The sequence below is a fragment of the Oncorhynchus keta genome, unplaced genomic scaffold, assembly GCF_023373465.1.
Source record: "Oncorhynchus keta strain PuntledgeMale-10-30-2019 unplaced genomic scaffold, Oket_V2 Un_scaffold_584_pilon_pilon, whole genome shotgun sequence".
NCBI lineage: Eukaryota > Metazoa > Chordata > Actinopteri > Salmoniformes > Salmonidae > Oncorhynchus > Oncorhynchus keta.
The window spans coordinates 1,788,605-1,804,504 of NW_026290969.1; the positions used below are offsets into that span (position 1 = coordinate 1,788,605).

The 15,900-nt window shown below is 42.6% G+C and overlaps 1 protein-coding gene across 16 annotated transcripts in view; it reads right to left on the reverse strand.

The window, feature by feature from the left end:
- LOC118361415 (serine/threonine-protein kinase WNK2-like) overlaps positions 1 to 15,357 on the reverse strand; it is a 119,328-nt gene extending 103,971 nt beyond the window's left edge. For 5 of the 16 annotated variants that reach the window (XM_035741332.2, XM_035741331.2, XM_035741334.2 and 2 more), the window contains exons 1-2: positions 14,880 to 15,354; positions 13,286 to 14,085 (exon numbers count right to left, since the gene is read on the reverse strand). In XM_035741332.2, the coding sequence (XP_035597225.1) occupies positions 13,286 to 13,921 (636 nt within the window). In that variant the 5' untranslated portion in view covers positions 13,922 to 14,085; positions 14,880 to 15,354. Of the gene's footprint in view, positions 1 to 13,285; positions 14,086 to 14,879 lie in introns of all 16 variants that reach the window. The other 11 variants (XR_004820984.2, XR_004820985.2, XR_004820983.2 and 8 more) reach the window with 5 other exon arrangements.
- Between the last annotated feature and the right edge of the window lie 543 nt (positions 15,358 to 15,900).

Below are 15,900 nucleotides of genomic sequence, written 5' to 3' on the forward strand. Positions count from 1 at the left end.
ATACAGATGTGCATCGGTTGGTCAGATACCTTATTTAAAAAATCAAATTAAAGTAGGGGCGTGGATCAGAAAAGTAGTATTGATGTGACCACCATTTGCCTCATGCAGCGCAACACATATCCTTCGCATAGAATTGATAAGGCTGCTGATTGTGGCATGTGGAATGTTGTCCCACTCCTCAATGGCTTTGCGAAGTAGGTAGATATTTTGGTATTTTATTAGGAAACTGGAAAACGCTGGGTCGCCCAAGTCAATCCAGAGTATCCCAAACATGCTCAATGTCTGGTGAGTATGTGGGACATTTTCATCTTCCAGGAACTGTGTACAGATACTGTGTACATTATGCTGAAACAGGAGGTGATGGCGGCAGAAGAATGGTACGACAATGGGCTTCAGAATCTCATCACAGATTCTGTGCCTTAAAATTGTTAAAATGTTTCCCTAAGACAGTTTGACAGATTTGGCAGAAATTCTTCAGTTGTGCAAACCCACAGTTTCATCAGCTGTCTGGGTGGCTGGTCTCAGATGATCCTGCAGGTGAAGAAGCCAGATGGAGGGCCTGGGTTGGTGTGGTTACGGTTGTGAGACCAGTTGGATGTACTGTCAAATTCTCTTAAACATTGGAGGTGGCTTATGGTAAAGGAACATTCAATCATGGTAACAGCTCTGGTGGACATTCCTGCAGTCAGCATGCCAACTGCATGCTCCCACAAAACTTGAGACATCTGTGGCATTGTGTTGTGTAACAAAACTGCGTATTTCAGTGGCCTTTTATTGTTCCCAGCACAAGGTACACCTATGTAGTGATCGTGCCATTTAAATCAGCATCTTGATAATCAATCCATCTGACAGGTGTGGCATATCTTTGTCAAGGAGAAATGTTCACTAACAGGGATGTAAACAAATTTGTGCACAATTTTATAGAAATAACCTTTTGTTGAATATGGAACATTTCTAGGATATTTTATTTCAGTTCTTGAAACATGGGACCAACACTTTACATGGTGCTTTTATATTTTTTGTTCAATTTAGAAAGAAGGAAGCAGAGACTGAGTGCAAGCGAGAGAGATAAGCTTGAGAGTTGAGAGAAAAAAAAACCCAAGGAGATCGTCTGGGAGAGAGAGGCCACGGGACCAGATTAAACTTCCAGGCAGAAGGGCCACGTAACCAACAGAGGGAGGGAAACAGTGGAAAATCACAGACACATCCCCCTCTGTCTTTCTCTGCTAAACAAGAAAAGCTCCAGCAACGTTTACATACCATCACAGTCCACTGAACACCACAAGGCCGGCACCACCTATGTGTCTGACTGAAGGCAAAACGTGCACGCTCTGACTTTGGTTGGGTGTGAATGAGGCATCAGGGTGGTCTGCAATTCCGTCAGAGGCTTGGATGGGACCTTCAGACAGTGAGCCGTAAATCACAGCCTTTATTAGGCCACCAGGGCATTTTTCATCCCTAGTACACAGCATTGCTACACAATGTACACACCCACTGTACATGCTGCTGAATCTTACACAGATGTACTGCAATACAGTCATTAGCCAAGTGGATCTATGTTCAAATCTCACATGTAATTGGTGATAGCAGTTGCCAACATTCTTTCCAACTGACCCCTATTGTAAAAGAGGCAACTTCATTGTCGATTTAAAATGATTATTTTTCACAGAAATAAAAAAACATGCCAAAACGCTGTGTTGGTCAATGTACATGTAACCAGGTCAAAAAAAACGGACCAATGGTTCACAATGCTCCAGCATAGGGAAATAGAGCCTGCGAGAAGATGTTGCTTCAGACTATTCAGCGTGGGAAATGTGGGGGCCCGGTGTCCAAGCTACATATATTTAATCACAGGATAGACATTTAACTTGTATAGTACAGTCTAACACCACTCACTACTTGTAGCTGTAAAAGTCTGTTTTCATGGTTAGCTTAAATGTTCCAGGCGGTAGCTAGCTAGCACTCACTCAAATGGCTGCTAGCATCGTCATGAAAAAGGGGCATGTGGGAAGCCCTACAATTTAACATTTTTCTAAGTACTGAGAACGTTGGGGAGCAGGCAATGTTGAAAAGTAATCTTCAGAGATGTTGTACTTCTTAAATATATTTTTGTAATTGACTTAAACAAGCAGACAAGAAAAAAACGTTTTTGCTCTGAGACAAATGTGGCAACCTAGGTCACCACAGGTTGTTTTCCCCACAAGTGGGCAGAGTTGCAACGTCCTATCGAATACCAACTGGGTCCATGGCTGCCTGGTATTGTGATGCAATGATTTCCATGGTGATGTAGAATGTTCATTCAACTGATGTGGCTCAAGAAATGGAATGTATTTTTTGAAATGTCAGATGAATTGAATTAACAAATCACAGTACATATTGATGGGTATACTTCCTGATTCACGTCTTTGGTTAGAGCTTTGAGCCAGGAACTGAAAGGTTGCTGGATCGAATCCCCAGGCTGACAAGGTGAAAATCTGTCATTCTGCCCCTGAGCAAGACAGTTAACACACTGTTCCCCGGGGGGGTGAAGACGTGGATGTCGATTAAGGTAGCCCCCCGCACCACTGATTCAGAGGTTGGGATGAATACAGAAGACACATTTCAGTTGTACAACTGACTAGATATCCCCCTTTCCCTTAGAACAGCACTGACTTGAATGGGGACACCTGCTCTATTTATTCAATTTCTATGGCAGCACATGCAGTCAGGAGCCGAGGAGAGAAACGTGTCAAAAGTTGACAGCTACTAATTCAAGGGTCTTTATTTTTACTATTTTCTAATATTAAAAATAAAGAAAAACCCTTGAATGAGAAGGTGTCCAAAACACAAGACGTACGTACACACATGTTCAAAAGTTTGGGGTCACTTAGAAATGTCCTTGTTTTTGAAAGAAAAGCATGTTTTTTTGTCCATCAAAATAACATCATATTGATCAGAAATACAGTGTACACATTGTTAATGAAGTAAATGACTATTGTAGCTGGAAAATGGCAGATATTTAATGGAATATCTACACAGGCATACAGAGGCCCATTATCAGCAACCATCACTCCTGTGTTCCAATGGCACGGTGTGTTAGCTAATCTAAGTTTCATTTTAAAAGATTAATTGATCATTAGAAAACTATTTTGCAATTATGTTAGCACAGCTGGAAACAGTTGTCCTGATTAAAGAAGCAATAAGAACTGTCCTTTTTTAGACTAGTTGAGTATCTGGAGCATCAGCATTTGTGGGTTCGATTACAGGCTAAAAATGGCCAGAAATAATGACCTTTCTTCTGAAACTTGACAGTTTATTCTTGTTCTGAGAAATGAAAAGAAATTGCCAAGAAACTGAAGATCTCGTACAATGCTGTGTACTACTCTTCAGAACAGCAAAAACAGGCTCTAACCAGAATAGAAAGAGTGGGAGTCCCCGGTGCACAACTGAGCAAGATGACAAGTACATTTTTTTTTAAATTAAGTCTATTTTCTTTTACGATGACTGCCTAGGAACAGTGAGTGGGTTAACTGCCTTGTTCAAGGGCAGAACAATACATTTTTACCTTGTCAGCTCAGGGATTTGATTTAGCAACCTTTCGGTTAAGTCCTCAACCGGCAGCTTCATTATATAGTACAGCAAAACACCAGTCTCAATATCAACGGTGAAGAGGCGACTCCCGGATGCTGGCCTTCTAGGCAGAGATGCAAAGAAAAAGCAATACCTCAGACTGGACAAAATAAAGAAAAGATTAAGATGGGCAAAAGAACAAACACTAGACTAAGGAAGGTTGGAAAAAAGTGTTATGGACAAACAAATCTAAGTTTGAGGTGTTCGGATCAAAGAAGAACATTCCGACTTCATCTGTATGCACACACACAAAAAGAAAACGTCCTCTCAGGGTCAACTGCGTTTATTTTCAACAACTTAACATGTTTGTATGAACACAACATTCAACAACTGAGACAAACTGAACAAGTTCCACAGACATGTGACTAACGGAATAATGCGTCCCTGAAAAGGGGGAGAGGGGGGTGATATTAAAAGTCAGTATCTGGTGTGGCCACCAGCTGCATTAAGTACTGCATTGCATCTCCTCATGGACTGCACCAGATTTGCCAGTTCTTGCTGTGAGATGTTACCCCACTCTTCCAAGGCACCTGCAAGTTCCTGGACATTTCTGGGGGGAGTGGACCTAGCCCTCACCCTCCGATCCAACAGGTCCCAGATGTGCTGGGATTGAGATCAGGCTCTTCGCTGGTCATGGCAGAACACTGAAATTTCTGTCTTGCAGGAAATGCCGCACAGAACAAGTAGTATGGCTGGTGGCATTGTCATGCTGAAAGGTCATGTCAGGATGAGCCTGCAGGAAGGGTACCACATGAGGGAGGAGGATGTCTTCCCTGTAACGCACAGCGTTGAGACTGCCTGCAATGACAACAAGCTCAGTCCAATGATGCCGAGACACACCGCCCCAGACCATGACGGACGCTCCACCTCCAAATCGATCCCGCTCCAGAGTACAGGCCTCAGTGTAACGCTCATTCCTTCGGCGATAAACGCAAATCCGACCATCACCCCCGGTGAGACAAACTGCGACTCGTCAGTGAAGAGCACTCTTTGCCAATCCTGTCTGGTAAAGCGACGGTGGGTTTGTGCCCATAGGCGACGTTGTTGCCGGTGATGTCTGGAGAGGACCTGCCTGACAACAGGCCTACAAGCCCTCAGTCCAGCCTCTCGAGGACAGTCTGAGCACTGATGGAGGGATTGTGCGTTCCTGTTGTAACTCGGGCAGTTGTTGCCATCCTGTATCTGTCCCGCAGGTGTTATGTTCAGATGTACTGATTCTGTGCAGGTGCTGTTACGTAGTCTGCTACTGCGAGGACAATCAACTGTCCGTCCTGTCTCCCTGTAGCGGTGTCTTAGGGGTCTCACAGTACGAACATTGCAATTTATTGCTGTGGCCACATCTGCAGTCCTGATGCCTCCTTTTTTACATGCCTAAGGCACATTCACACAGATGAGCAGGGACCCTGGGCATCTTTCTTTTGGTGTTTCTCAGAGTCGGTAGAAAGGCCACTTTTGTGTCTTAAGTTTTCATAACGATCTTAATTTCCTATCGTCTGTAAGCTGTTAGTGTCTTAACGACCATTCCACAGGTGCATGTTCATTAATTGTTTATGGGTCATTGAACAAGCAAGGGAAACAGTGTTTAAACCATTTACAATGAAGAGCTGTGAAGTTATTTGGATTTTTACAAATTATCTTTGAAAGACAAAGTCCTGAAAAAGTTACGTTTCTTTTCTGGCTGAGATAAAAATACATTTTTTTTTGTTGATAATGATAATTATCACAATATTAATCAAATGATGTTTAAAAAGGTGCATCTCTGCTTCAGACTCAAGAATGCCTGAACAAACCAAAGGCTTTTATGTTTCCTACTGATTGTCAGAAGCTTAAGAACTCACAAGTCACATTAACTCTACTTTTAAAAAAAAGCTATAAACCCTATGAACAAGAAATTAATTAAAAAAAAAAAAATTAAGTGCAAATCGATATGCATTATAACTGTTAGCCTAATGGCACATCACAGTCGAAGTTGGGGTAGTTGTCGTCTTACAAGTTAAAAGCAAGAAAGACAAGTCTGTCTACGGTCTCTGGCTTTAAAGCTGCCCTATGGCAGGTCACGGTTGTCACCTGTGCTAAAAACACATTCTGAGGGGGAGCAGGTCGCAGCAATGCACAGGTAGCGGACTTTGGGAAAGTTTTTTTGAGTAGATCTTCCACCAGTCCAGTGGATTGGTTTTGCTGTCAGCATCAGGAGACTGAAGGTAGCAGCTGAGTTCCTTTTCTACCAGCTCAAGTTCAGTAAGACCTGTGGTGGTCTTTTGACTTTTTGAAAAAAACTGCCCAGTGACTCTCTTTTTGGCTGGCAGTTGTGGTGAATCAGCAGCAACGTCTCCCTGTGCTGTGCTTGGGTTTTCATGTCCCTCATTGACCATCTCTGAGACAGCTCTTGCTTTTATGTGGCCCATATTCTCCTCTTTGAAGTAATGTTTTAAACCGAGGGTCGACCAGCGAGGCTATGTCCAGGAGGTAATCTGTGGCTAGGTCATCATATTTCTCATTCAGATAGTCACTGACTATCATTTTGATGGTTTGGGTGAGCTCTGTTTCACCATCATTAAGTTTCATGACCTCTGTATTGAACAGGTTTAGTACTGGCTTCAAGTAAGACACACTGACATAAGACTCACCAGACAGAGCATCTGTGAATTCTAGGAGTGGGGTCAATGCCAGGTTGATGGACTCAAGAACATCTACAGTTGAAGTCGGAAGTTTACATACACTTAGGTTGGAGTCATTAAAACTGGTTTGTGTTCAACCACTCCACAAAATTTCTTGTTAACGAACTATAGTTTTGGCAAGTCGGTCAGGGCATCTACCTTGTGCATGACGCAAGTAATTTTTCGAACAATTGTTTACAGAGATTATTTGCTGAGACTATTTACTGCATCACAATTCCAGTGGGTCAGAAGTTTACATACACTAAGTTGACTGTGCCTTTAAACAGCTTGGAAAATTCCAGAAAATTGTGTCATGGTTTCTGATAGGCTAATTGACATCATTTGAGTCAATTGGAGTAGTATCTGTGGATGTATTGCAGGGCCTACCTTCAAACTCAGTGCTTCTTTGCTTGACTTCATGGGAAAATGAAAAGAAATCAGCAAAGACCTCAGAAGAAAAAAAAATTGTAGACCTCCACACGTCTGGTTCATCCTTGGGAACAATTTCCAAACGCCTGATGGTACCACCTTTATCTGTACAAACAATAGTACACAAGTATAAACACCATGGGACCACGCAGCCGTCATACCGCTCAGGAAGGAGACGCATTCTTTTCCTTTCGAAAAGTGCAATCCCAGAACCAAAGCAAAAAGGACCCTGTGAAGATGCTGGAGGAAACAGGTACAAAAGTATCTATATCCACAGTAAAACAAGTCCTATATTGACATAACCTGAAAGGCCACTCAGCAAGGAAGAAGCCACTGCTCCAAAACCGCCATAAAAAAGCCAGACTACGGTTTGCAACTGCACATGGAGACAAAGATCGTACTTTTTGGAGAAATGTCCTCTGGTCTGATGACACAAAAATAGAACTGTGGAAGGCTACCCAAAACGTTTGACCCAAGTTGAACAATTTAAAGGCAATGCTACCAGATACTAATTGAGTGTAAGGAAACTTCTGACCCATTGGGAATGTGATGAAAGAAATAAAAGCTGAAATAAATAAAATAAAAGCCGAAATAAACACTTCACATTCTTAAAATAAAGTTGTGATCCTAACTGGGAATTTTTACTAAGATTAAATGTCTGGAATTGTGAAACTGAATTTAAATGTATTTGGCTAAGGTGTATGTAAATTTCAGACTTAAACTGTATATCTGTATGGGTGGGAGCTAAGGGCCGGGTCTTCTTGTCACTGGACAAGACCCGTGAAATGGCTTTCTCCTGCTCCATTACTCTTTGCACCATCTTTTGACGTGATCCACCACCTGGTAGGCAACTCACCAACTTGTGCTAGGGTAGGTTGTGTTCTTTTTGAGCAACTGCCAGGTCTCTTATTTTTCCACCAATAGGAAAAGGCACCTACCACTTTCTTACACACTCCAATTGCTTGATCCACCCGTTTGTCTCTACCCACTAAGAGAAATAGAGATTTTAATACAAATGTTAAAATCACAATAATCCCTTTAGTTATGTACAAATGTAATATTTAACTTAATCAGTTAACTAAAAAAAAGCTAATTTTGTTTCATCTAACCAATCACTTCAATATACACAATTGACAAGGTAACTTACCAATGGCCAAGTGCAGATAATATCCAAAACATTGCAGTCAGGTCCATTTGTTGATTTGAGCAGCCTTCACCACGTTCGCACCACTATCCATTGTAATGCAGACCAGTCTGTCTTGACTGAGTTCCCAGGAGGCGAGAGCGTCAAATGAGCCCCTCTGCTATACTGTAGCGTCATCCGTGTGGTCGTCAGGAAAGTATTATGTTTGAAGGCATTTATTTTGAAGATTCCACTGTCAATATAGTGGACAGTGAGGCTAATATAAGGCTCTGATGTACGACTAGACCACAGATCGGTAGTGGTAGCAAAATCGGTCAAATCTGTCAACTTTTTCCCCTACACTCGGAATAGAGTTTAGGCAGTGCGGTGTGAAAAATGTTTGCGGCCAGGGAGCACGTACCTGGGGTCAATTAAATTGATAAGCCTCTTGAAACCTTCCTTTTCGACTGTGCTAATTGGTAGCATGTGCTTAAAAATGCAATGCATAATAGGATGTAATTTCTGTCTTTTTGATGTTTGGTCGTAGGGCATAAACGCAGTCAGTATTGACTGCTTCCGGCGAACATCCCTAGATTGGCTGGTGCTTGAGGGGTGTTAATCAATACCGTGGCGCAAACTCAAACTTCCTGCATGCTCCAAAGAGTGATTTTACAACAGATGGTGAAAAGGGTTTGTCGTATTACCAGACTTGGTAGCCACCGGTCTACGGCACAATTTGCACTGAACATTGCTCTGCTCTTTGTTGGACTTCAAAAAGCCAAACCACTTCCAAATAACTGAAGCATTAACCCTTTTTAATCAATAATTTAGTCGTTGGAAGCTGCTCCTTCTCCATGGCTATCACTGCCACTGTTTTCGCCTACATTACAAATTGTGGTTAATAGTGGCTACTCCATCACTAGGTGCTAAGTGGTTTTTAAGTGGGCCTCTCCAGGTGCACATTGACGCAGCAGGAACGTGCGGAGAAGTGACAGAGGTGAAATGGACTGCTGTACCTAATTATTCTACATCGACATTATAGAAAATGTATCTAAATGTTTTTATATCGTTATTGAGGGAAGTAATTACCTCGATAATTATTGCTATGTCACCCAGCCCTAATATAAAACGGAGACAGTGGTCATTTGACTGGCCAATTACCGTCATCCAAAATTCCATGACCGTCACAGCTCTAGATGTAATTAAGTTACACACCCCCAAATAAAGTCCTATTCATGGGTTGCACGTTTCGTCACAATAATGTTTTGAACGCTCGTTTGGAATGATGCCCGACTGAGCATTCTACTCAATACATCGTCAATGAGCGCTGATGATCGCATCAAAAGTGGTTTACAGTTTCTTGGAAATAATATGACATTCAAAAGGAAGCAAATAATTAGTAGGAAAACCTTGTCATAATTTTGATGTTGCCAGATTGACTTTAGATGCAGTATAACGTTAGCTAGCTAAGATTGAGGGGAGGCCACTGGATTTTAACTAGCTAACGTTAGCATTGCTAGCTATTTTTGACAAACTTTGCTAGCTAATGACAACATTGCCATCTGTCTAAAGTAAATTTGACCACATGATAATGCTGGCAGTGGTTTCCTACTAAATATTTTACTACTTTAGTAATGTCATCGTATTTCCAGGCACTATGGTGTAATTTAGACTAAATACTAGTTAGCCTATTCATATGAATTCCAGAAATGTCCATGATGGCAGAATCATAATAAACGATGCACAAAGCCAGTGTTAGCCAGAGGAACAACAACGTTCAAAGTACGGTGATGGAAGCACGAACAGACAGGCTGCTATTTTGTCAAATTCACAGTTGAATATAAGGAGCCAGTCCACTCTACTACCTGAACAGTTACCAAAACCACAGGGAGTTACACCTGACCACTTACTTGTAGACCACTAATCGGGTTGGTCAATAACAGTAAACATTTGACCATTTCTAATCAATTACTAAAAGCACCAATATGTGACTCAACCGATGGGGCTAGAGAAGAACCAGGCAGAATCAGCACTTTGGTGAAAATCATTGATCAATGTAGCATTTGTTAACCATGCCAATTGTGAGGAACAATCTGTTTTACATTTTAGTCATTTAGCAGACACTCATATCCAGAGCAACTTACAGTAGTGAGTGCATACATTCAGTCTTTTTTTATGCTGTTAAATCTACAGTCCAATAGGCCTTCAATAGAGAGCAATGGGGGGGCGAAAATGGTCATCAGAAAATGACCTTTTGAATGGTGATTGATTTGTTTGCTTCAATAACACTGTCCACTATAGAGGGAGTGTTTGTACATGTCTATGGGGGAAGTAGGCAATAGAATGAATGATTCAATTCCAAACCCTCTCCTCATCCTGTGTCCAATTATGGGTCATACTTGCTGGAAGAGAGATTGGATTTCCTCTATTCCATTATCATGTACATGACATCCTCATCACTGTGAAAAGATGAAGAATCGGTCTCTCTGCTCCAAGCATGTCATCATGACATCAGTTGAACATACCCTCTCTGAATAGGAGAGAGACATGCACATACACCTCCGCTCATGACTCACTGCCAGGATAACTTTTCATGAAAAATAAAATGTTATGGTCACAGATAGGTCCAGTCAAATGTGTTTTATAGGGTCAGCCTGCAATTGTAGTATAGCAACTCAGGAGCAAATGAGGGTTAAGTGCAAGGGCAAAGAGATGTTTAACCTTGTTGGCTCAGGTATTCCAACCAGTGACCTATCGCTTACTGGCCCAACGCTCTAACCGCTAGGCTACCTACCACTTGTGAGGTATGCAAGCAACATCATTTCATCCTCTCGCGCTCTCACACACAGTGACCTAACAGGCAGCCGCAGCACCCTCAGCTGACAGAGCTTTAGCGAGGCCACAGGGCCACCACACCGCATCAGCTGCTTCCTGTCAGCAGCCCTACTGTTGCACAGTGGGGGCGTTTACTTCTCACGACCCACCGGCTTACCGCTGGGTCAAAACAGACACCCTGCCCTAAAACTATACTGTTTGACTGCTATAGCCCAATATTTTGAAAAGGTCAGGGAATTAATATTTGTTAATGCTATATGACATAGTCATCACATAATGTGCCTGTGTGCTTGATTACCTATGTATTATCATATGGATTATTTTGTTTGTGTCTGCACTAATGACACTAGGTCCATGAGGAGCCCAGTCATGCTTATTGGCTGTCGTTCATTTAAGCCTAAACTTCCAGGGAGAGAGAGGGAATGATAATCCTGCGCTGCAGACTTTGGAGGTTGGAAATAATTACTTAATATCCAATATGTGGTCAAAAATGTTGATTTTTCCAGTGGCTGTTAACACTTACAACAGGTAGGTTCTTATGGAAACAAAACAGGATTAAGAGTTTGGTAACTCAAAATTGCTGACCTACAGTGCATTCAGAAAGTATTCAGACCCCTTGACCTTTTCCACATTTTGTTAAATTACAGCCTTATTCTAAAATTGATTAAATAAATTGGTTCTCCTCAATCTACACACAATACCCCATAAAGACAAAGCGAAAACAAGTTGAGATTTTTGCAAATGTATTAAAAATACAGAAATAGCTTATTTACTTAAGTATTCAGACCCTTTGATAAGAGACATGAAATTGAGCTTAAGTGTATCCTGTTTCCATTGGTCATCCTTGATGCTTCTACCTGTGGTAGAAGCCACCTGTGGTAAATTCAATTGATTGGACATGATTTGGAAAGGCACACACACCTGTCTATATAAAGACAGGTGTCTTTATAAGTGCACGTCAAAGCAAAAACCAAGCCATGAGGTCAAAGGAATTGTCCATAGAGATCCGAGACAGGACTGTGCCGAGGCACAGATCTGGGGAAGGGTACCAAAACATCCCCAAGAACACAGTGACCTCCATCATTCTTAAATGGAAGAAGTTTGGATCCACCAAGACTCTTTCTAGAGCTGGCCGCCCGGCCAAATTGAGCAATTGAGGGAGAAGGGTCAGGGAGGTGACCAAGAATCTGACAGAGTTCCTCTGAAGATGGGAGAACTTTCCAGGACAACCCTCTCTGCATCACTCCACCAATCAGGGCTTTATGGTTGTGGCCAGACAGAAGCCACTCCTCAGTAAAAGGCACAACAGTCCACTTGGAGTTTGCCAAAAGGCCCCTAAAGGACTCAGACCATGAGAAACAAGATTCTCTGGTCTGATGAAACCAATAATGAACTCTTTGGCCTGAGGAAACCTGGCAGCATCCCTACGGCAAAGCATGGTGGTGGCAGCCTCAGGTTGTGGAGATATTTTTCAGCAGCAGGGACTGGGAGACCAGGATCGAGGGAAAGATGAACGGAGAAAAGCACAGAGATCCCTGATGAAAACCTGCTCCAGAGCTCTCAGGATCTTCCAACAGGACAATGACCCTAAGCACACAGCCAAGACACAGAAGTGGCTTCGGGACAAGTCCTGTTGTCCTTGAGTGGCCCTGCCAGAGCCCGGATTTGAACATCTCTGGAGAGGCCTGAAAATACCTGTGCAGTGACACTCCCCATCCAACCTGACAGAGCTTGAGAGCATCTGCAGAGAACAATTGGAGGAACTCCTAAAATACAGGTGTGCCAAGATTGTAGAGTCATACCCAGGAGAAGACACGAGGCTGTAATCGCTGCCAAAGGTACATCAACAAAGCTGTCAGCAAGGCAAAGGGTGGCAACTTTGAAGAATCTCAAATATATTTTGATTTGTTTAACACTTTTTTGGTTACTACATGATTCCATATGTGTTATTGCATAGTGTCGATGTCTTCACTATTATTCTACAGTGTAGAAAATAGTAAAGAAATTAAGAAAACCCTGGAATGAGTAGGTGTCCAAACTTTCGACTGGTACTGTACGCAAATGTGATATTTCTTATTTTATGGGGGGGGGGGGTTAGGAAAAAGTCAAGGGTTTTGAATACTCTCCAAATGCATTGTATTATTAGTAGCGCGTCAATGCTATAGGCCTCTAAACCATTTAAATTAGCATGGAAACCCATGTATAACTTAGTGGATTCCCTATAGTAGTCTACCTGATTGACAGCTCCCAATAGACATCACCATTATGCTGTCATGAAGTGTGAACGCTTGCTGACTGCATAAGAGAGAGGACTTCCTGTGAGCGCCATCATGCATCACACATACCAAGAGATAGCTGGGATTTGGAAAAGGTCAGCTGACAAAGCCTCGAGGCATGTTGATACTTAATATTCCTATTCATATTTGATGATAGTCATTAATAATTCATAATAGGCCTTTAGGGAAAATATCAGACTTGTCTTGATAGGAAAATCCATAATTGTTTCCCCATTTTACAGTTGTTTAAATTAAACTTTACATCACCATAAAAAAGGTTGAGCAAGTCAAATAAGCCTTCTTATCCACAACAAACTGCTGAATACTTTCTGATCAAAAAAGGTGCTGCATCTTACCTGAAGTTCACACCAGGCAACTTCCACCCACGTGTCGGTATCCAGACCTTTATAGACAGTCTTGAAGGACCCTCTCCCGAGCTCAATATCAAACTTGAGAAACCGTCCCCCAGGGGATGTGGAAACAGCTTTCATTTCGGCCTCTTCCTCGTTCTCGTCGCTGGCAGTTCTGATAGCATTTTTACTGCCGTCGGTGGATGCAACGTTCAATGCATCCCCAGCTTTCTCCTTCTCATCAGCACTGGCACTCTCTGTGGCGCTGTCTTTCTGCCCCCCTTGACTCTCGGTGCTGGAGCCCTCCTGTGGCCCCGACCAAGCCCCCCGTGTTCTGTCAACTATCGTGCGCAGGTTTATGTTGACGATTTTACTGCTGTTGTCACATTCTGGCACCTCAAAAGCCTGTTCATCAGAGTCCGAGAACCACAAACTTCTCCTGATGAATCTTTGACGTACGATCAGCTGATAATTCGATGGAGGATACGAACTTGGGTCGCTCCCACCTCGCACGACTGTCGAAGTGCCCATATTATTGACGTTTCTGTCGCTGATGGTCTCATAAATATTTATGTTGAGATCACATTGTGAATTGGGAACAGATGGATATTTAAATCCATCGTGCTCTGTACCCGATTCCATGGCAATTTCACTTTTGAGTCACTGACGTTTCTAGATGATGACAGCCATATGGTTGTTCCGGACACTAAGGCAGAGTGGGGACGGAAGACCTGCAGCACCCGCTTGGTTACGCAATTTTCCAGCATGGGGGTATCACAGGAACGATGTCAGTCTGCACATCCAATCTAGACGAAAGCAAAGAGTTAAAATATTTTAAAAGGCGTGGATGAAAGCATTGACATGGCCTTGCATTTCGCAACACACATGGTATATAACGTTAACTAGCTAAACCAGCTTGGTCTCTGCTTCCTGTCATAAGCAACAAAAGTTGAGAAATGTAAAACAAATGGTTAACATTAAAAGAAACTAGCTGAATGAATAGGTGTAGCCAGTTTGCGAGCTGTTTAGCTAATGAACGCAAACGCCAGAATTTAGCTATAGTTGTGATTTAGCAGGTGCACATCAATGTAATGTCGGGATTCGCGTTAGCGAGGGAGTTAATGAAGTGACAACTTTATCCAGCTACCCGTAAAAAAAAAGAAGCTTATAACTAGCTCCCACTCCAATAATCCGAAAAGAATCGTGGTAGCTTGTCTGTAGCTGCTCATGCACATTTCGAGCAGGCGAAGAAGCTGGGGTTTGTCTAGGATCCAGCTTGTCAAAGTTGACTTGTAACGTTACATTCTCGTAGCAGGATAATTTACGCACAACGCAGTAGGTTAGGATAATTAGATTAAAGTTAGGCAAGGTTTATCTAAAATGAAAGAAAAATATATTTGACAAAAGCGGAATCCCATCTAGAAATGACTGGAAGCTGGCTGACGCCTACTAGCCGACTGATGACGCTAGCTCCGTCCGACTGAAACTACGATGAGTGCAGTTTGTTTTTATCTATCGGTCTACATATGTGCTTATTTTCGCTCCATGGGTCTGAGCTGTAGCTAATAAGTCATAAACGAGAAAACGGAATATCACCAACCTTGCATCCCTCGCCTACGTCTTATATAGCCCTGTTGCCGCATAATGACTAGCGGCTATGCAGGCGGTCTCATCCGATGTGGTGGGAGCTTTCTGCAGGTTACCGGAGCGAGTGTCTCATACGCCTTTCAGAGGCGATGAGTCTTCAACGTAATGTTGATTGAATGTCCAGGTGAATATTCTCAGCATTAAATTGACAACGTTAATAGCTTGCCAACCTTTCGCATCGCACAATGTATGCAACTGCGAGGCCCCCTTTTTACACATTGATTCCACGCCCCTAGTAACGACTGGACCTCCTGCTACGTGACAACATAGGAGGCTGATACGTGTTGACCCAGCCCATTTGCTTGAAATAATACAGGCCCGAAAAGATACACCAAATAGGCATGTAGGCTATGGCAGTTGTTCAAAACCCTATACTAGCCTACTTCTTTCAATTTATTGAGGTGTATGGCAGGGTGTATACACTTGATTGAAGACAGCTAAACTCAACAACAAAAAAGAAACGTCCCTTTTTCAGGACCCTGCCTTTCAAAGATAAATTGTAAAAATCCAAATAACTTCACAGATCTTCATTCTAAAGGGTTTAAACACTTTCCCATGCTTGTTCAGTGAACCATAAACACTTAATGAACATGCACCTGTGGAACGTCGTTAAGACACTAACAGCTTACAGAAGGTAGGCAATTAAGGTCACAGTTATGAAAACACTAAAAAAGGCCTTTCTACTGACTCTTTAAAACACCAAAAGAAAGATGCCCAGGGTCCCTGCTCATCTGTGTGAATGTGCCTTAGGCATGCTGCAAGGAGGCATGAGGACTGCAGATGTGGCCAGGGCAATAAATTGCAATGTTCGTATTGTGAGAAGCCTAAGACAGCGCTACAGGGAGACAGGACGGACAGCTGATTGTCCTCACAGTGACAGACCACGTGTAACACCTGCAACTGGTTGGTACATCCGAACATCACACCTGCGGGACAGGTACAGGATGGCAACAACAACTGCCCGAGTTACACCA